Source organism: Lampris incognitus, chromosome 4, assembly GCF_029633865.1.
Source record: "Lampris incognitus isolate fLamInc1 chromosome 4, fLamInc1.hap2, whole genome shotgun sequence".
NCBI lineage: Eukaryota > Metazoa > Chordata > Actinopteri > Lampriformes > Lampridae > Lampris > Lampris incognitus.
This window is the reverse complement of record NC_079214.1, coordinates 18153844-18176312: the sequence shown is the minus strand read 5'-3', so window position 1 is coordinate 18176312 and position 22469 is coordinate 18153844. Positions and strand designations below refer to the sequence as shown.

Genomic DNA, 22469 nt, shown 5'->3' with positions numbered 1-22469 from the left:
TCACCACCAAGGCTGGATCTTTATTCTCAGAACATTTAATTTCTTGATCTCTGTCGGGATAAAAAAAAAAAATCAACAAGTATTACCAAAATACTTCTAAAAATAAACTGCCACAGGTCTTTGGCCAGTCAGAATATTTGACTTAAGCTACCTGCTGTATATTGAGTACTTACTGATGGCAGCTGTGCCACTCCCAGGTATGACGGGGTCTGTTAGGCATGAAGTCAGCGATTCCTTGATTCTTCACCCTTTGTGGGAAGCGCAGTAGCACCCTCACATCATAGTCAGTGGTTTCAGAGCTGTAGGCAGTGCTGTAAACGGGTACATAGATCAAGACGAAAAAAATGAGAGGGACTGCATTACTTGCAAAAGAGAAAATCCAGATTTGCCTCTCATACCTGAGGCTGAGGGAAAAAGAGAGCACATCAGATAAATACACCAGAACACATCAGATAAATAATACATACAACAGATTACAGATATCACTCGGCATACACATTTTAAACACTGCACATAAAGTTATGTACTCTATTGCCAGATTCTATTTTTTGTGGGGGATGTGGTGGGGGACAGTAGTTCACAATACCACTGAACATCTATGTCATTCATCTTGTTGCTGTTGTTGACATTGGAGTGTATAGCAAATTACAACAGGCCATCTGTCGGTGATTGCTGCAAACTCAGACAGGATATGAAATGGCTTTGAGGGATGGCTGTGCTTGTGATGGGGAGGGCAAGCAGACAGCACACTTCCATCATTTCAATACTGTTTTTGAGTCTGCAGTGCAGAGGCAGCCAAAGGGCCTGGGCCCAGGGCTCAGGGGATGCTCTCCACCGACACAGAAATGAAACTAAATACAACATGTTTTCCCCAAGGTGACAAGGTCTTCCTACATTTATATTGTGTGTTGCTTAGCTAATTTTGTTGAATTTTTTCTTCTTTTTAATTACAGTGGTGAAGGCTTTGATAACCTGGTTGTAAAAAATAGCATCCTGAGAAGGTTATCAGCTGGGTTGCAGGCAAATGTTGCCTGCAAGTTTGGCAATGTAATTCCAAACTGTTTCGAAATAAATATTACAGGGCATGATACAGAAGCCCTGAGAAACGAGAAAAAACAAATTCTGGTGATCCATTTTCTAAGTCTGATCTAAATTGTTTTCTCTCCTGTGTTTATGACTTAGAACATATGACAAAAACAAGTTTCGCCAGGATAATCTTCCTAAGTTCCTTAATTTTTTCTCCATCTGTGAAACGTGGAAAAAAAAGTTTTGCCAGAAAAAAAAGGTTTTGCCAGGATAATTTTTTTTGTGTTACTTTTTTTCATCAGTGAAAAAAGGTGAAAAAATGGTTAGGATAATTTTTCCAAGTGTTTGTTTAGATTGTTTATAAGCCACACGGCCAAGGCTGGTGGAATTTGTTTTCGGTACAGCTTGTTAAACTGCTGCACAATACATCCATGGACAACAGCAGACACTCCACATATTATCACGAACAACATAGTCACACAATAGCAGAAGCAAACATATTACTCACAACAATTAGGTGAATGGTAGTATTTATGCCAATGGAGTGTGAGGAGGAGACTATAGGAAGGAATTCAGAGTCCTGATGGCTAGGGGGGAAAAACTGTTTGTGAAGCGTTTCGTCTTAGTGGAAAGTGATCTGTAGCACCTCCCTGAGGGAAGGAGCTGGAAGAAGTGATGAGCAGGATATGAGGGTCAGAGATGATCTTCTTTGCTCGCTTACAGTCCGGTGTGTATGTAGAGATTCAACTGAGGGGAGTGGGTTGCCTATGATTTTGGATTTTGTTGACAATCCGCTGCATTTTTTTCCCTGTGTTTGACTGCCCGTGCCGCCGTACCATACTGTAATAGAAGCTGTTATGATGGACTCGATAATGGCTGAGTAAAACAGAATGAGAAGTTGATGTTTGATGCAGTACTTTTTTAAGCTGCCTAAGAAAGTAAAGTCATTGTTGAGCTTTTGCAGTGATGAGTTCAGTATTAATTTTCCACTTCAAGTTATTGCTGATGTCTGTTCCAAGGAATTTAGAAGAGTCGGTGGTGGTGATGGGGTCTCTGTTCATTTGTATGGGTGTTTTAGGATCCGGCAAGCATCGTAAGTCAATAATGATTTCTTGGGTTTTGGCTGTATTAAGCAGAAGGTTGTTGTTTGCACACCAAGTGACAGCTTGGTCTACTTCAGTGCGGTACTAGGTTTCATCATTATTGGAGATGAGGCCTACAATGATTGTGTCGTCTGCATGTTTTATTATTTTCACAGAACTGTCTGTGGATGTCAAGTGGGTGGTGTAAAGTGAGAAGAGCTAGCGGGACAGAACACAGCCTTGAGGAGCACCTGTAGCGAATTAGGGGGGCAGCCCGGGAACCACCACAGCCCGACATGAACCCATATCTCCTGCACCGTGGGTGACAACGTTAACCAGTCGACTAAAGGGTCTGACCTGTTAGCCAAAGGCCAACGTGTCTACTTATTCGTGTACGCTACCCCCCTCCTTCAGGATAGGGCGTCCCCGGCCGGACCGTCACAGCCGGGGATCCCACTTCTGACACCAATGCAGCGAATTCCGGGGGCAGCTCGGCTGGACTGTCACAGCTGGGACGCGAATCCGGGTCTCCCGCACCACAGGCGACTACGTTAACCAGTCAACTAATGGGTCGGACCCGTTAGTCGACTGGTTAACGTATGGCTGGGTCAAAGTTCATATCCAACATCCTGGGTAAGACGCTAAACTGCAACCACAGGCTGTAGCAGGGTAGCACCTAACCTCAGCAAGGGCCCTTTGGCTAAGGACGATGTCTCTACTGATAGATCTGGTCCTTCCTGCATGCCTGTATGGTACTTCCCATGGTGCCCAGTCCAGCCAACACATTGGGATAGGAGAAGGGAACTCTGATTTCAAATCCACCCGCTGCCTTGTGGGTTGATGCCTCTTTAGGCAAAGGCTAGGAGAAGGAAACTGAATTCAAATCCCCGCGCACCGTCTACCCAGGTGTCAGTACCCGTAAAGGGTAAACCAAGGGTAAACCATTCCCCGGGCGCTACACAACTAGGATGGGTTAAACACAGAGAGTGAATTTCATTGTATGTATGTACAAATGACAGATGAAGCGTATTCTATTCTATTCAATTCTGTACTGAGGGTAAGAGAGTTTGAGATTAGCTTATTAACCTTAACAAACTGACCTCTGTGGCCAGTTCCACAGGAAGCTCCAAATCCAGTGGCATATGGCTGGGTCAAAGTTCATATCCAAGCGCATGGTAAAGAGTTTGAGTGGGTTGATGGAGTTGAAGGAGGAACTAAAGTCTATGAACAGGATGTGTGTGTAGGTGTCTGGTGACTCCAGGTGTTGCAGGGCACGGTGAAGGGCTATGCTAACTGCATCCTCAATAGAGCAGTTGGCTTGATATTCAAATTGATATGGGTCCATCACTGGGGAGGTACAAGGTTTAAAGTATGATACGCTCAAATGCACTCATGGCCACAGATGTTAGGACAACTGGTCTGAAGTCATTAAGGCAGGTGATCTTTGAGGACACAAATAATATTCATAATACAGCGCAACTGTTTACATGTACCTTTTGAGGATATATTCTAATGAAAACAGAATAAGTTACTCTTTTTGAGAACTGTAACTGATTTAGGACAGTGTATTCAGCATTTGGGCATTAAATACTTTATGTGTAAGTATTGTGCCCAACCACAATTTGCTCATTCCTTGGTGTTACTGGTATCACTGCCAGTATCTCAATATGTGCTAATCATCTGCCAATTGCTGTGCTCTACCGACGAGTGGCATGTGCAGGAGAGAGTGTGTGCATGCTGATTTTAAAAAGATGCACCGTATTATTGTGGGTGCAACAGGGTTATCAAATCACTCTTATGAGTGATCACTCTTATGAGTCTCATAAATTACGAGTCTCATAAAATTATCGAGCATTAATTTTGGTGGTTTTGAGGTTCGGGGGCTGAAGCCAGGCACCCGAACTAATTTCCCTGCATGGGACAATAAAGATACTTTGACTTTGACAACCAGTATATCCTCTGGAATATTGGCAGATAGTCCCAAATCGCCAAAATGTAGTCCTCCTGATGCACAGTAACTCCTCGCGGTTGTATTCCCATAGACATGATGCTTTCTGACATAAACCATAGACAAAAGTGCAAGACACAGCAGCAGAGTGGGTACTGGGGCAAGCCTCACGGGGGCGTCCCGGTAGTGTAGCGGTCTATTCCGTTGCCTTCCAACACGGGGCTCACCAGTCCGAATCCCCGTGTTACCGCCGGCGTGGTCGAGAGTCCCTACAGACACAATTGGCCGTGTCTGCGGGTAGGAAGCCGGATGTGGGTATGTGTCCTGGTCGCTGCACTAGCGCCTCCTCTGGTCGTTCAGAGCGCCTGTTCGAGGGGGAACTGGGGGGGCAACGTGATCCTCCCACGTGCTACATCCCCCTGGTGAAACTTCTCACGGTCAGGTGAAAAGAAGCGGCTGCGACTCCACATGTATAGGAGGAGGAGGCACGTGGTAGTCTGCAGCCCTCCCCGGATCGGCAGAGGAGCAGCGACCGGGACGGCTCGGAAATGACGGAAATTGGCCAACTACAGCTGGGGAGAAGAGGGAGGGGGAACCTCACGGCGGCCATCTTTGTCCTTGTAATACTCATTTCGGCCATGGGAATTTTGAAGCGCACCACTACCCCATGTTCTAAATAGAACTAAAATAATTCATTTTTTCCCCCTTTCAAGTGAATTTAATTTCTCCGTGCCCTCTGAACACAAGGTACGTAGAGTGTGTCACAAAGTTATGCAACATTGCTGTCATGTCTTTGTATTGTTTAGAAATGTATTTTAATCGGCGCGAATCTGCCACAAGCGTTTGCTGTACTGGCGTTAGCCGTTAGCCTGTTAGCTAGCGAGTGAAATGGAATCGGCTCGCCCCAGGTTGTAGCTGTTGGTTAGCCACTAACAATGGTTTTTACTCGGTAGCTAGCGGGCTAACGGCAGATTGGTGCCGAAAAGATTATCCTGGCAAAACCTTCCTTTTCACCTGTTCTTACGCCAAAAAGACAAGAGAGAAAACAATTTAGATCAGAAAATGGATCACCAGTTTTTTTTAAAATCAAAATGCAAAACAGACAAATTTTTCGATGTGCAATAATAACAATTCAGTTCAGTAAGGCACCTTCATAGGCTTACCTTGAAAGGCATTTCTCCTCAGCTGCACAGCGAAGAGAGTACATGTGAGCTCTCTGGATGTATGTGGAAGCCTGGACATAGTTAGGATCAGGAACCAGGTCAGGCAGACCTAAAACATCAGACATAGTGTAACGTCACAGCCTGAAGCCCTAAACCATGCCAAAAGCATCTTTCTTTAAACCTGCTTCCACCTCGTAGTACCAACTGAAACATTGCTCTTCTGCAGCCACTTAACAGGATACACTTAAGTTTTACAATCTGAACTAGTGTGCCAAGTTGGGAAGTAAGTATACTGTGATGATATTACATTTACCTGAATAAAAAAAAAATATATATATATTTATCTTTTGTTTCTGTTAACACAAGCGAACTAAAGTTAATAACCTTATGGATGCTTTGTTACAAACATTCTATGCGTCACAAAAAAAAAGCAATTCGTGATGGTGGTACATAATAATATTTCATTAAAAACCAGTGCATACATTTTGTAGGCAGAGTGACCTGAATTTACTGAAAGCAATACTAGTCCAGTAGATTTGCAAGTGATTGCAATCTGACAGATTACATTCTGAAAATGCAACCTTAACAAACTTGCTGCTGAGGACATTTTTCAAATAAGGGCAGAGCTGACGGTATTTTGTCATCAATGTTTCATTACTGTGTGTTTATAATGGTGCTGATGGAGACTTTGAGGGGCTTTGTGAGGGCTCACAGTTCAGGAAACACTGGAGAATGCCATTGGCAGCTAATTACTGGGCATTCCAGATTATTATCTTTGAGAAACAGAGGTCACAGTTTTCGACTGAGACGAGGACTCACAAAGGGTTGAATTCAGGGGTGGGTAAAGGGGTTATATTTGTTTTCTGTGTGCATAAGCCCTAAAAGCCCAGAGGCATATGGATGCTTATACTCCACAGTACGTTACTATGCAATTCCATTTTAAACATATTTTGCCTCTCACTAAATACATTGGTTAATGAGGGAACTAGTCAGCACAAATAATTATTTAGCCCTGCTAATGTTATGATGTGTCAGGACACAAAACTTAATATGACCCTATCACCCCATGTTAACCTTTAGCATAGGAAATATACATAGAGTAATTATGTCTGTTGGGGATAAAACTAAACTTAGAAACATTTATTTTCTTTCTCTAATGTAGTCTGTTTTCCATATTAAGGTTTCTGCAGGCAAGAGAGAAAGAGAGGGAGGGAGATGGAGAAAGATGGAACGTGTGTGAGGGCAAAACAACAATGATCTCAACCCCCCGCTGTTTTTAAAATGGGCCGGTGACCAAGCCTGTCAGACAAACCGAGGAATAAATAAATAAATAAATAAAAGGTCTGAGTTGTCAGAACTAATGTTTGTCCCATTTCCAGTAAAGGGCATGCCAGCGAGGGTCTCTGGGATAGCTTATCACCCTTCTCTGTTAAGCTCACAAAGGCCAGTCATGCTTTAATGTGAACTTGTTCAAGCAACTGAAAGTCAAACCATCTGACCTCTAAGTCGGAAAGCTTCAATAAAAGCACAAAAAACATCTTATCATTTCTATTGGGGAATACTGAAAAAGATGAAATGGAAATGCTGTAGTTACAGGAAGTAATAGTGCAGTTTGTTCATTTCAATTTACGTGTGTGTTTGTGTGTGTGTATGTGCAACAGGAAAGGCTTTTTTTACTGTCTGCTTATGGAAACCTCATAGGAAGTTTCCTGTCTCATCTTGGTTTGTTCCTTAACGGTCAGGTGAGTCTTTTCCTTCTTGGCTACAGGTTCAAATGAGGGCTTTGCTTTTCCAGGGACTGTGTACATATCCTATTTGGCAGCTCTCTCTGAGACAGACTTACTGTATAGGCTATAGGAAAGCTTCCTGGACAGACCATGTAAACACTGTAAGGTCCGTGTAAAATGCAGAGATCTTTCAGCAGCAGTCTCAACCCCCCTCTTTTCTCTTTACTCTGGAAAAGCTTTGTTCTCAGCCCCCTAATCTTCAGAAAGTGCGAAATTGGGTCTCTTTCAGTGGGATAAAGTGTGTTGAAAAGCCAAAGCTGATCAGCCCTCGAAAGCATGTGACAAAGCTACACATTACACTATAAGTGGGGCGCGGAGAAAAGATCCTCAGTCTTGCAAGGCTTTTTCCTTTAGTCTTATAAGAAATAATAGAGGACATGCACAATTATTCCCTTTATATTTTTGTTTCAAGCAACTCTAGGCTACATAAGGACCATGAATTTGAATGTGTTATAAAGGATTGGGAGATAAGACTGCATGAAATTTATTGAAGTTTTTGAGATGAATGTAACGTGCAATAAACAACATCTTGGAAACTTTTTCTAAGGAACAAGTTAAAAGCACATTCTCATTTCAGTGTTTGCTTTTAGATGGTTTATATTTTATATGGTGGCAAATTGTCTTACTTTGTATTTATATTTATGATTATAATCAACAGTGTAATGTTTTTGTGGCTGGTTTGATATAGCGCAGATTCATTTTACAGATATTTTTGCTGCAAAAACCTATTCCCATCATTCAAAGATACTGTTAAGAAGCTGTGATTGCAGTGTCTGTCCTGCAGCAACCTCAATGGATTATTCCCTAAAAATCATGAACTGATTATTCTTGCCAATGACTGTTCAGGAATTTGTCTCTAACAGAAAAAGCAGAACCAGATGACGAAAGAGTCTGTGGTGGAGTGGATATACAGAAATTTGCCCAACCAATATATGTCACATAGCATTCAATAGTATTCTATTTATTGCATCATTGAAGATATCTAGCATTGAGCGACAGCTCTGAATCGGTTCAAGGAACAAAAATAAAAACCAGAAACAAAAATTTCCCTTGGAACTAAAATGGAAATACAAACTTAATCATCTTTAATTGAGCAGGAACAGTATCATTCATTTATAAGAAAATAAACTGAATTTGTCTTCATCTTCAGTTAAGATTTCACAAAATGTACTATTTCTGTTTTACCTCCCATTCCCAAATATCGTTAGATCTTATTCACACCTCGGTGCAGCTTCATTCAATAGTGTAAATGCTATCAATGGACACTCTCACTGCCATCTCTTCCTTTGTCATGCACTTTCTCTAGGTTTGTCACCCATAATATCCACAGTCAGTGCAGAGCTATCTAGTCTACACAATCCGCTGATGAACAAAGGTGAACTGAGCTCACTAAAATTGCAAAAATGTCCTAATCATAAGACTACCATCATGTTGAAATATAGAATATTATTACATTCTCAGTAAGTATCACTTTTCATTACAAAGGTGCATTCTTGTGTCTTGCCTTTGAATGATAAAGCCATGGAGTAATGCAACAACACCTAGTGCTACTTACTGAGACCACATTGTTCTTCAATTCCGTGTTCTATATATACGAGAAGTATTCCTGGGTTATTCAGATGGTCTTTACAGTATATAAATGAACCTTCATTTTGAGATTATAGGAAACCAATTTTTTTTAATGGCCCATACAGCCTTTTCAGTACATGCATTTTTTGTTAGGCTGTTGTCTAATGATTTGGCAGTGAACCAGTTTCATGGGAAAGAAGCATTTTCCTATGACTGTATAGGTTTACTGTAAATGTGAAGGAAGCAAAACATGTCACAATTGTAATTTATTTCACATTTTCTAATTAAGACTGAACATAAAGCAACAAAGCATTATCTTGACTCAGCAGTGGTTTATAATTTTGTAGCAATGTTTAAAGATAGTCCATCAACCCAGCCTCTGGGAGTGCATTCTTATTACCGGTCCCAAGCCCGGCTAAATGGGGAGGGTTGCGTCAGGAAGGACATCTGGCGTAAAACCTTTGCTAAATCAAATATGTGGGTCATAAATCAGATTTCCATACCGGATTAAAGGCATTCCATCATATCTATCCTCTGATAGTGATTTGGCAGACCCCTTTTATGCAAAATTATGACCAACTAATCACAGATCTCTTTTATCCAAAATTATGACCAACTATCGATTCTATTCATTCATTCATTCATTCATTCATTTATCTTCAGCCATTTGTCTGGGGTAGGGTCGCGGTGGCAGTAAGCCAAGTAGAGCACTCTAGATGTCCCTCTCCCCAGTAATACCCTCCAGCTCCTCCTGAGGGATCCCAAGGTGTTCCCAGGCCAGATTGGACATGTAGTCCCTCCAGCAAGTTCTGGGTCTACCCCAGGGTCTCCTCCCAATTGGCCGTGCCTGGGAAACCTCCAAAGGAAGGCACCCAGGAGGCATGCTAATCAGATGCCCAAACCACCTCAACTGGCTCCTTTCGATGCGAAGGAGCAGCGACTCTACTACGATCTCCCTCCGGATGTCCAAGCTCCTCACCCTATCTCTAAGGCTGAGCCCAGACACCCTATGGAGGAAAGTCATTTCAGCCGCTTGTATCCGTGATCTCACCCTTTCCGTCACTACCCCAAGCTCATGACCATAGGTGAGAGTTGGAATGAAGATTGACTGGTAAATTGAGAGCTTTGCCTTCTGGTTCAGCTTCCTCTCCACCACAACATTCCGGTATAACGTCTGCATTACTGCTGATGCTGCACCAATCTGCCTGTCAATCTCCCGCTCCATCCTACCCTCACTCATGAACAAGACCCCGAGATACTTGAACTCCTTCACTTGAGGCAACAGCTCATCCCCGACCCGGAGGGAGCAATCCACCATTTTCCAGTAGAGAACCATGGCCTCAGATTTGGAGGTATTGACTCTCATCCCAGCCATTTCACACTCAGCTGCAAACTGCCCCAGTGCGCACTGGAGGTCGCGTTGTGATGAAGCCAACAAAACCACATCATCTGCGAAGAGCAGAGATACAATTCTGAGGTTCCCAAAACGGACACACTCCTCACCTTGGCTGCGCCTTGAGATCCTGTCCATGAATATCACAAACAGAATCGGAGACAAGGGACAACCTTGGTGGAGTCTGACACTCACCAAAAATGTGTTTGACTTTGTGCCGAGAATGTGGACACAGCTCTCACTTTGGTTATACAAGGACCAGATGGCTTGTAGCAACTGCCCCGGTATCCCATACTCCCGCAGTACCCCCCACAGAGTGCCCCGGGGTACATGGTCGTAAGCCTTCTCCAAGTCCACAAAACAATAACTCTAGAATCCCATGAAAGAATGAAGTGATGCTCTGTCTTAAAAAATTGCACTAAAGGATACAAATGAAAGGTTGAACAAGGAAAAAAGACAAAATAAAATACAAATCAATTACAAGCAGTTTGTCAAGCTTACTTTTCAAATTTGATTTCCAATAATCATATTGGTGCTTGAAAACAATTTTTGACCGGGGGCGGGGTAGCGTAGCAGTCTAGTCCATTGCCTACCAACAGGGGGATCACCAGTTCGAATCCTCGTTTTATCTCCAGCTTGGTCGGGCGTCCCTACAGACACAATTGGCCATGTCTGCGGGTGGGAAGCTGGATGTGGGTATGTGTCCTGGTTGCTGCACTAGCACCTCCTCTGGTCAGTCGGGGTGCGTGTGCAGGGCGGAGGAGGAACTGGGGGGAATAGCGTGATCCTCACACGTGCTAGGTCCCCCTGGCGAAACTCCTCACTGTCAGGTGAAAAGAAGCGGCTGGCAACTCCACATGTATCGGAGGGGGCATGTAGTAGTCTGCATCCCTCCCTGGATTGGTAGAGGGAGTGGAGCAGCAACTGGGACAGCTCAGTAGAGTGGGGTAATTCGCCAAGTACAATTGGGGAGAAAGAGAAAAAAAAAGGGGGGGCAAAAACACCCCAACAAAACAATTTTTGACAATTGACTTGTCTATTCATTCCCCCATTCTATACTGATCAAGATCATCTTTCTGCATATAATTTGTCCTTGTTTTTAAGACATTAAAAACAAGGAATGGTATTTCCTCAAATCTTTTCTGTGTTTTCCTGGTTTCCCTTGGCAATTTCACATCACAGATGTTGCATGTGGTGTGCCACAAGGTTCAATTTTGGCCCCCTTACTATTGAGTATCGACACGCTTCCAATAAAGCCATCATCCGCAAATACAATATTGACTGTTTGCTCTTACGGGCCTAGAGTTTAGAAATGTCCCTCTCAACTTGATGACATCTAAATAAATAAAAAATCAGGTGCTCGAAAAACTTACATTTAAGTAATGCTTTTACCTATCAATCATGTGTATTTTTGTGCTGTTTTGTTAGTTTGTATTGTATACTTTGTTGTAGGCACTCATTGGCTCCCTACCCCACCTTACCTTTCAAACATTCAGGCATTGTCAGACTCCCTTACCAAACCACGGTTCTTATCCAACTAGGGTCAACCCAAACTACTGTTCCCTTACTTAGCACAGCTCTGTGTGCTGCTTTAACACTGTCCATCAGCATAAATCAATGCACCCTGGCATTCATTTCCTTGGCTCTCACCCAAACCAGGGTTCATATCCAACCAGGTACACCACAGTCACTCTCCCCTTATGCCAACATAGAATTTATTTTGTGTGTTGTTTTGGTTTGCAAATAAAGCACTTAACTGAAATATTATGTAGACTACATGTCCATTTTCTAGAGACATATTACTCTGACTAGGTCTACTTACTGTAGGCAGTTGTCTAGCTTACTGCATATTTCACTTTACATGAACCTTTCAAGCCTGGCATTCTGAATTAATACCAAACTGCATCTATAGAATCAAGGAAATTATTATTTAAAAAAAAGCAACCTTTTGAATTGAGGTGGGGGTCATGGGGCCTAGGTAGGTGAACGTGGGAGCCGAGATGGGATGGGGTTACGTGTCTCTTATTTTTCTGAGCTAAAGGTGGAAACCCTACTGATGGGCTGCCCAAATTTTTCTCTGTGGCTCCTACTTTTACTCTGGCTTACAACAAACAAAATGTGGGACAAATATTGTGTTTGTGTGGGACAATGTGGGACACGTATAGGTATAGCCTATACTTTAATTTGGAATCCATAGGCCTAATGCCTGAATTTATTTTATATGACCCTGAGAGCAGGATAAGTGGTTCAGATAATGGATGGATGGATGGAATGTTCATTTTGACAGTTCAGTAGGTGGACATCTGATTTGTTGATGAAAAAAAAACACCCAAAAAAACCCCACTGTGGATACTCTTAATTCATGTAGCAGGCCTAAAAGAGAGGGTGGGTGTGGGTGCCTTAAATCTATGTCCATCCATTATCCAAACCGCTTATCCTGCTCTCAGGGTCGCGGGGATGCTGGAGCCTATCCCAGCAGTCATTGGACGGCAGGCAGGGAAAAACCCTGGACAGGCCTCCAGGCCATCAAAGGGCCGCAGGCCATCACAGGGCCCCAGGCTTGGTGTTCCCATTGTCCTTTCTAAGGTTACATTGTTTTGTTGTCTTACAAAATGCAATTAAGTACAAGTCATGTTATTGGTATCTTTTCTTTTGTCTTTTTTTCATATTTGGCATTGAAGTAATCCAGAGGTAACTGAAAGTAACCAGATAACATTACTTTGATATTGTCATACTTAGAGCAAGTGACTGGATACATTTTTCAACAGGCAACTTGCAGTTGTAATGGAATACTTTCATAAAGTAACCCTCCCAACCTTGTGTATTTTTTTCTATGTTCCTAATTTCAGAATTCAGTATCCCTGTTTTGAAGGGGGGCATTGGTAAAGTTTAAATGCTAGAAGTTCATTGTTTATCAGGAAATTCAACTACCTACATAATTAAATTATGATGTTTATTGTTGTTTGTATTCTTTGGAACAGATAAGTAATCCAAAATCTTGTGTTCAAAATGTAATTCATAGAAAATATGAGTCAAAAAAGTTTTTTTAACCACTTCCCAGTTCAGGCCACACCCACTTCCACTTTAAATCTGAATACAGATACAAATACAGATATTTTGTGGACTAGAATAGATGCAGATACAAATACAAAAAAATGGTGTTGCGTTACACCCCTAGTATGTATCGTTCTTGTTCTTTTTCATATATTTAATTTTGAATATGTATTTTTTTAATCGACTTTCATGCAAGTGTATGCTGCATTTTTATGTATAAAATGTGGGTAGAACTTAACAATAAGGGTACACAACTCATATTTAATGAATGTGCAGTTAAGGTTTGATTAAACCATTCTACCATATGTAACCCTTATTAAGCATGTGAGCCTTCTACTGGATTATTGTATCCCCTGCATAAGAGATGAATTGAGGACTAATTCTGAATTGCTCAGAAACTTGAAAACTTAAAAAAAAATTGCTCAAAAGTTATATTTATTTAGATGCCATTGTCCTGGCTCGGGTCTACTGATAGTTTTGCCTTGAACATTTACCAATTACAACTGTGTGCCTGAGTGAAGATTTAAGTATCTTTGAATGTAATATGACAATGACAGGATATATGATTTAGAGTACGTCAAGAACTGCAACACTGGTGGATCAGTCATACTTAAAGGAAAAATATTTATTTTTTACAACCTGGATTTTATTTTTGTTGTTTTGGCAATTGCGTACATTAGTTTTATATCATTTTACTCGCCTGCTTCATTGTGAAGGTCTTGGGCGTGACAGCACCGCTTTACACAGCTTTATAATGGCTTCAGCACCATGGGATACGAGCTTCAGACATGTTTTAACAGGTCAAATTTTACCCAAATATCTAAACCGCCTACTTGGAAATGAAAACGAAAGCATTAGCTAAAATCCATTACCTGAAATGTCCAATTTCGTCAACAGTGATCCATTGTGTTACTGTGCTGCTTCCTGGTTCAACTTGGTCAAGGAATGACCAGACCGTCATTAAACTATCTGGCAAGTGCAATTGAGATATCAACGATAGCAAGAAGTCATGTACATAGTCTGACAGAAGCATTGGGATTTTCTGGTTTTCGAAAGGAAAGGTTTAAGGATCATATTCTGTGGCACCATAAGAGACTGTTGTTATGATGTGTCCAGTGGTGGTCCCGTGTTCAAATTCTCCAAAATAAAGCCAGTGATTAAAATCATAACAGATATGCACAATGGTAAAATCTACAAAAATAAGACTGTAAAAAAACAAAATTGTGCTTTAACAGTTTCCTGTGTATATTGGGATTGGTCCACAAGCCAACCTCCGGCCACTTTTCAAAAATATGTCATTCATGTAAAGGTTAAAAACAAAACAAAACAAAAGTAGATAATAAATTTGAAAAGGCACAGACAGTTTGCAGTTAGTCAGTTGGCTGTCCCATAAAACATTTGTGTATAAACAATGCACAACTTGCCATAAAGGGGATGGGAAAATTGATGGCTTTACAGAGTTTCACGTTTCAGCTGAACACATCAGTTGCAGTGGGCAAAGATATGCAATACTGGAAACTTGAAAACAGGAAGAAAAAAACCCAAAAAACACATTGCCTGTTCTGATTAATCCTGGTTCCTGCCATTTTATTCTCATTGGAAGAATATGGCGAATGGAGACAAAGACATGGGTCCAAGCATCCATCGTGCCACATGTCAACATTGCAAGATGGCTCAAGAGTGTGAGCAAAGCACTGCTCATGCTGTTGAAGCCTTCAGCAATAACTGTGGGGTAGATAACTTGCAGACTCCACTCTTCCTCATTGGCATTATCACTATTTTCTTCAGATGGATTTTCAAAATGGGTCAAGGCAGCAACCGTGATGTCTTGATCCATACCCAATATTCTAGGCAAGGAAATCCCAGACAGTTGTATCAGTTCACCTGGGCACAACATTGAGACCGACAAAGTCGCTTAGACGAGTGATGAAATGTTTCTGCCACTAAACGTTGTGTCCAGATGAACTGCAGCTATGATGATTGCATTGTTAGCAACTTAAGTGTTGGCATTGCGTGGGAAATGATTTCTTAAGAAGCATTTTTGATTTATTATTCTGTGTGGTGCTATACTTTGCTTAAAGTGAAGATGCATAGAGTTATTTCAAAAAATGCCCTGTCTCCTCAAGGTACAACTTAACGTGGCTACTTGATGTAGATTAAGACAGACTGCTGTTGCTGTCTGTAGCTAGGAAATAATGATTCTCTCCAACCAAAGTCACTAAGACTATCAGTGAATGACTGACAGATGTTAAGACTGCCCCATCACAGAGAGCTCTCCTGGTTGGTTGAGGGCTACCTGCAAAGCCTCAACCAATCAGGGGAGCTCAGCTGAGATTGAGATCCCGAATACAGACGTAGGATTAAACACAGAGGCCTGATTTTCTCTCAGACCATTAGATTTACTCACAGCTGTTTCATTTTTCCTCAGAAAGTCCTACCAGACAGTAACCATTAGAGCCATGACAAAAGCAGTCATTATTCGGATATTTGGGGATTAGCTATTGTCTAAAAAAAATGCCTGTCACATAAAGTATCAAAAGGACATTTGTTACCATTTAAATATTGTAGCTCTTACATGTTGTAAATTGTTTCTTTAAGTTGTATTTTTTTCTCAAGTTTTCAACAACATTTAAGGGAAACATTTCATTCAATGACTTTGGCCTGGATGTTTGTTTTCTTTGATTAACATGGTTGTAGTGTTTTAATTATTTTTGCCACAGGATGAGGGTCAAGAAACATAAAAAAGGTTATATAAAACATATTATTTATTTTGTCATGTAAATATCAATACATAATAATAAGATAAAACTAAAGTGAATGTCTCAGTCTTCCATGCTCATTGTTATTACCTGTGGTTCATCGTACTTTTATAGAGGCTGAGGTGCTCACTTACAGGCTCTTCCTTATGTAGCATAAAATACAGTTGTTTTCCAGTTAAGGGGTTTCATTTAATTTTTTAAGTTTTAAAGGTAGCCAGAGGTTCTCATGATCTCTACAACCTGAGCAAATGCTCCATTCTGATTGGGTAATAAGCGTTACAAATCACTGGATTACTTTCCATGTGTTCCTCAGGTATAAAAATAGCCATGCACATTGAAAACAAATGGCAGTATTTTGCTACGCTGCAGTGAAGTTTTATCAATAACTATTAGGGTAAGTTACACTTATGTGAGAATCCAGGCTAGAAATAGTACCTCTTTTGTCAGGATATCAGATTGTTGTAATGTTTGCAAGATGTTTTAAAGTTGCTTTAGTGCACTAAGGGGGGTTCATGGGTCTAAAGCTGAAATCTGCGATTTTTGTCTCTTACTAAATTTTTATTTTACCCATGTGGACTATGGGAGTCAGGTTACATAACTGGCGTCTTTGCCATGGTTGGAGACGCTCTCAAGTCCCCGTACACCACTGTTGAAATTTTCACCGAATGGTGCAGTGGCAAACATGTATACATGTTGGGAACAACTCCAGTAGGAATCACTATCACAGCATTACTATCAGTGTAATTATAGGACGGTGTTGCGATATACTTTAATGAAGTTTGTAATACATTAGACTGTCTGTGTTAGCTTTGGTCCAAGGATCGATATGCAGCTAAGATGTGGCTATTGTATTGGGCATTCAATCACTATTACAGTCAAACAATGTTCCAACATATTTGGATCTAGAAGCCAGAGAAGAATAGACCTGTTGACACTGATCTTCTCTGACTACAAACAAGGCGTAGCAGCCCTTGAGATTCGTGTGCCGTCAGCTCACTAGTAAATAGCCTACACCCATGAAAAATTAGATCATTGGAATAAACTAATGCAGGCGATCAAAAAAGTCATCAAACTACATCGCCACATTGTTCTACAGTTATATTGATCATCTGTCCAAGAGAAGCATGGCCATATCGGCGTCACATTTCAATAAATGTTACTGCTAGAGTTGTTTCCAACATGTAAGTGTTTGCTGCTGCACCAATGTTCATCCCACCCAGTCAAAAATGTCAGTAGCGGTATACGTCTCCAACCATGGTAAAGTTGACAGTTAATATTATATAGCCTGACTGCATGGTCCAGATAACTTATACACTACCGTTCAAAAGTTTGGGATCACCCAAACAATTTTGTGTTTTCCATGAAAAGTCACACTTATTCACCACCATATGTTGTGAAATGAATAGAAAATAGAGTCAAGACATTGACAAGGTTAGAAATAATGATTTGTATTTGAAATAAGATTTTTTTTACATCAAACTTTGCTTTCGTCAAAGAATCCTCCATTTGCAGCAATTACAGCATTGCAGACCTTTGGCATTCTAGCTGTTAATTTGTTGAGGTAATCTGGAGAAATTGCACCCCACGCTTCCAGAAGCAGCTCCCACAAGTTGGATTGGTTGGATGGGCACTTCTTGTGTACCATACGGTCAAGCTGCTCCCACAACAGCTCAATGGGGTTCAGATCTGGTGACTGCGCTGGCCACTCCATTACCGATAGAATACCAGCTGCCTGCTTCTGCTCTAAATAGTTCTTGCACAATTTGGAGGTGTGTTTAGGGTCATTGTCCTGTTGTAGGATGAAATTGGCTCCAATCAAGCGCTGTCCACTGGGTATGGCATGGCGTTGCAAAATGAAGTGATAGCCTTCCTTATTCAGAATCCCTTTTACCCTGTACAAATCTCCCACCTTACCAGCACCAAAGCAACCCCAGACCATCACATTACCTCCACCATGCTTAACAGATGGCGTCAGGCATTCTTCCAGCATCTTTTCATTTGTTCTGCGTCTCACAAACGTTCTTCTTTGTGATCCAAACACCTCAAACTTGGATTCATCCATCCACAACACTTTTTTCCAGTCTTCCTCTGTCCAATGTCTGTGTTCTTTTGCCCATCTTAATCTTTTTCTTTTATTGGTCAGTCTCAGATATGGCTTTTTCTTTGCCACTCTGCCCTGAAGCCCAGAATCCCGCAGCCGCCTCTTGACTGTAGATGTTGACACTGGTGTTTTGCGGGTACTATTTAATGAAGATGCCAGTTGGGGACCTGTGAGGCGTCTGTTTCTCAAACTAGAGACTCTAATGTACTTATCTTCTTGCTCAGTTGTGCAACGCGGCCTCCCACTTCTTTTTCTACTCTGGTTAGAGCCCGTTTGTGCTGTCCTCTGAAGGGAGTAGTACACACCGGTGTAGGAAATCTTCAATTTCTTAGCAATTTCTCGCATGGAATAGCCTTCATTTCTAAGAACAAGAATAGACTGTCGAGTTTCAGATGAAAGTTCTCTTTTTCTGGCCATTTTGAGCGTTTAATTGACCCCACAAATGTGATGCTCCAGAAACTCAATCTGCTCAAAGGAAGGTCAGTTTTGTAGCTTCTGTAACGAGCTAAACTGTTTTCAGATGTGTGAACATGATTGCACAAGGGTTTTCTAATCATCAATTAGCCTTCTGAGCCAATGAGCAAACACATTGTACCATTAGAACACTGGAGTGATAGTTGCTTGAAATGGGCCTCTATACACCTATGTAGATATTGCACCAAAAACCAGACATTTGCGGCTAGAATAGTCATTTACCACATTAGCAATGTATAGAGTGTATTTCTTTAAAGTTAAGACTAGTTTAAAGTTATCTTCATTGAAAAGTACAGTGCTTTTGCTTCAAAAATATGGACATTTCAATGTGATCCCAAACTTTTGAACGGTAGTGTATATTAATGGAGAAATGTTACGGATCGCAGCTTTAAATCAGTGTCTCTATTTGATTCAGGTCTGTCCACTGACTACTATGACCCCATGGCAAACTAGCACTCATGGTTAGGTGGGTAGTAAATGACTTTACTAGTAGCTTTTGTAGCTGCAAAAGCCACTCAAAACAGCATTGTAATAATAATAATGCCTCACATTCACACACTAGTGGCAGTGTCAACCACACAAAGTAACAACCAGCTTAAAAAGAGCAATTAGGGGTTTGGTGTCTTGCTCACAGACATCTTGACATGTTTGTTAGGAGGAGCTTTGGTTTGAACTGGCAACCCTCCAATTGCCAAGTGATCTGCTCTACCTCCGGAGCTACTACCACCCTACTTTTACTTGACTTTTATTACAAGTGTTACATATCCGTTTCTAGTTTCTCTATTTTTCCATAGTTTATTTAATTAATATTAAGTTGATTTATTTATTTTATTTTAATTTCAATCCTATTGAAGGTTTGCTGGCTGACCATGTGTGTATAGTATTTCCAGATGCTTATTTGCCAAATTGCCAAGGAACCTTGTTTGCTCAGTAAACGGTCATTGCAATATAGTGAGCAGTCAGCCCAGTAAAATATTTGTCTATTCTGTTTTACATTTTTGTAAACTGTTTTTGCATCTGACTTGGCTGGCTTATTGAAAGTTGGTGGCAAAATTACTTAATTTAGTTTGGGTAAGTTTCTGCTTAGTTTCAGTAGACTTTAGCCTTGTAGCTCAATGTTAGCCGTAAGACTGTAACGGCTCTTTCGAAAGGTTTAAGATATGAAGAAATGTAATCAAAATGTCTACAACTGAGCGATCCACCAGTTCTCATTGGCTGAACTTCTATCACACTGGTTAATGTCATGTGAGAACACGTCTGCACATATGTTGGCATTTTCTTCCACGGGAACGGCTACAAGCTTTAGAATGGTTAAGAAATGGGGGCAATGAGGCAGAGGTTCTGCAAGCCCCAAAAATAAACATACATAAGAAAATCTGCTTTATTACATTTTGGAGTCCTCTCACCCCAGGACCAGAGACAGCCCCCAGCAGCACACACATGAAAACCTCACACATGTCCAAGATTACATCACCCGCTGTTTGCATCCACCTAATTCATTTTGTTTCTCTACATTGTTCGCATTAACCTCTGATAAGATCTGCATCATCCATCCCTTGTTCTCCCCCAGCATAGTGACAGGTTATCAAACAAAGATGATTAATTGCTAATAACTTCAAAGAAACTGTCTTTTGTGTTGGAGAGATTGCTCTCTCTCTTTTTTTTCCTTTGGCCAACGTTCTGAACATTTTGACGCCCCCCCCTCCCCTGAGAGCTCTTACTAAATATTTCTTTGATTTCCTGAGGCTGAGGCAATGGACCTCATGTGTTACAGGGATTTTCCACTCTCTCCCTCCTCCTCAGGGAGTGGTACAGACTCCCCCATTTTCTTTCCCCTCTCCTGTCCTCAGAAACCAGGCCCTTGAGCAGCCACCGCCCGCCACCACCCCCCGTCATCAGCCATCAATTCCCATATGAGGTCACCACCATTACCAAGCTTTACACTTACGCCTTCACATGAACCAATCTATTCCTCTCAGTGCACAACACCCCACGCAAAAACATAGTGGGTCCTGTGTGTGCTCTCATTGCATTGGCAGGGCTCTCTAAGCACCTGGTTTCAATAACCATGCGAATGGGAAAAGATTAACCTTCGGCTCGCTTTGCTTTTGTTTGTAAATCATAGAGGGATCAAGTCATAAGCAGCTCTACATTCTGATACTTAAAGATATTTCATTATATCTGACAAAGATGAAAGGCGATATTCTGAAAAACAATATTGTATACCCGAGGTATGACGAGAACAGCTCAGAAGTCAAGCAGTGAGCTTTCTGCTCTCCCGGGTGCTATATATCTCAGGTTCATACTGTATGCCCACTGCTTCCAGGAAACACACAGAGATGGGAGAAGAGCTTTGCCTCATTTTTGCCTTTTCTGTTTTGCAGATAGAAGTAGCTTGGTGAGACCCCACAACTCCACAGGATGTGGCATGCTTTCCTCTTTGAGGTTTATGTCACTTTCTCTCAGGCAATATTTCCCGTTTCTAGAAAACTAGATACGGATGAATAAATCTGTAACATCTCCAAATCATTCACTTCTATCGCCCACCCAACTTGTACTACATCCATTTCTAAGACGGTGTCAAGCAAACTATGCATTCTGAAATAAATTAGACATACCTTTGTGTGTTTTTCTTTTGACAGAAACAACAGAAATCTTAGTTTACCTCTTTGTTCTGGTCGGTACACACTCCCTACATTGATGCTGGGGTTCTCAAGGGCGGAGTTTGGAGAACTTCTGCCCGGAGGAATGGGCTGGAGAAAGGGTGGTTGGGGTCTTCCAAATGGAGGAAATTGCTCATACTGAGGACTTCTGACTGCAGGCTGAGCAGCTGGAACTGTTCTGTCTACTGCTTCTGGGGCAGGTTGGTTCATGTCAGGGGCAGAGACCGCAGAATCCTGGTTATAAAGACTGTGGGTGTATCTGCGGTCCAAACCATCTGAAAAGGGTGGCTGGGCAGCATGTGCTGGCACCGCAGGATTAGGCACATAGCCATAAGGTTGGTAGAAGCGGTAGCTATCGTCTGTGTATTCAGTGGGGGACCCTGGGAGCACAGGGCCTACACCACCTCCATATCCTACTCCAGTGTATCCTCCTCCACCTCCACCTCCATATACTCCACCACTATAGCCTCTCCCTGGGGCAACAGGCTGAAAGGGGGGCTCATAGCTCCTGACCGGTCCATCCACCAAACTGGGGTCATAAGGTACTGCTGGATAAGGAGGCTGTTGAGGCACAGGGTACTGTGGGTAGGGTGGCACATTGTAAGATGATGAGGAGAAAGAGGATGATGAAGATGATGAAGAGCCTGTGGATGGTCTAAAACGAGTGCTGGAGGATGAGTGGAAGCGGCCACCACCTGTGCTCCCTGTGGTCTGTCTCCAGTTATCGGCCACTTGACCAAAGCCAAAGGGGTGCCTGGCCTGCCCTCGGACAGTGTCTGAGGTTCCTCTCGATGGCGCTTGTCTGCGCACGTTGCCGCCTTGAGGTCTGCGTGTGGAGCGTTGAGGAGCATCGGCCACAACCACTCTGGGACCCCTGTCTTGTGTCTGTGCCCCAGCAGGCACATATTCAGCTCCGCTATTCAGGAGGCTGAAAACCTGGCCGTTGTTCTCCCACTGAATCACCTGTCTCCAGGGCGCGACAGCGCTCTCTGGCCCCTGGCTCTGGCTCTGCCCCTGCCCCTGAGTCTGTGTGGCAACCTGAGCCTGCCCTGTGCTCAGCAGGAAACATACCAAACATGCCACAATGATAGTTAGCATACTGGGCCCCAAGGAAACCACAACTCGATACAGAGGGGGGGAAAAAACAAAAAAAACGCTTCCACTCTACTAGAGGCTCAAACTTAAACCACCTGTAGTTCTGTCAATAAAGCATGTGTATCCTCTTTCCGTGGCTGTTGCTCTCATGTGAGTGTGGAGACCAAAGTGGTGTTCAGAGGTAAGCCAGTGGTTGAGTCCATCCGCAGGTCTTCACTGCCAGCGAGAGTGGAGGTTGAGTGTGTATCCAGGAGCAGTCATACCCAGGAGGGAAAGAAGGGGCTTCAGAAGTCCTACTGATGGTGTTAACGTCTGTTGGTACTCAGAGAATATGTGCTGTATCTCTGTCGGACTG

The 22469-nt window shown here is 42.2% G+C and overlaps 1 protein-coding gene across 1 annotated transcript in view; it reads right to left on the bottom strand.

The window, feature by feature from the left end:
* The window catches only part of loxl1 (lysyl oxidase-like 1), a 43298-nt gene extending 21036 nt beyond the window's left edge, over positions 1 to 22262 (bottom strand). The window contains exons 1-3 of the mRNA XM_056278728.1: positions 21022 to 22262; positions 5220 to 5328; positions 174 to 311 (exon numbers count right to left, since the gene is read on the bottom strand). Of these exons, the coding sequence (XP_056134703.1) occupies positions 174 to 311; positions 5220 to 5328; positions 21022 to 22117 (1343 nt within the window). The 5' untranslated portion in view covers positions 22118 to 22262. The remainder of the gene's footprint in view (positions 1 to 173; positions 312 to 5219; positions 5329 to 21021) is intronic.
* Between the last annotated feature and the right edge of the window lie 207 nt (positions 22263 to 22469).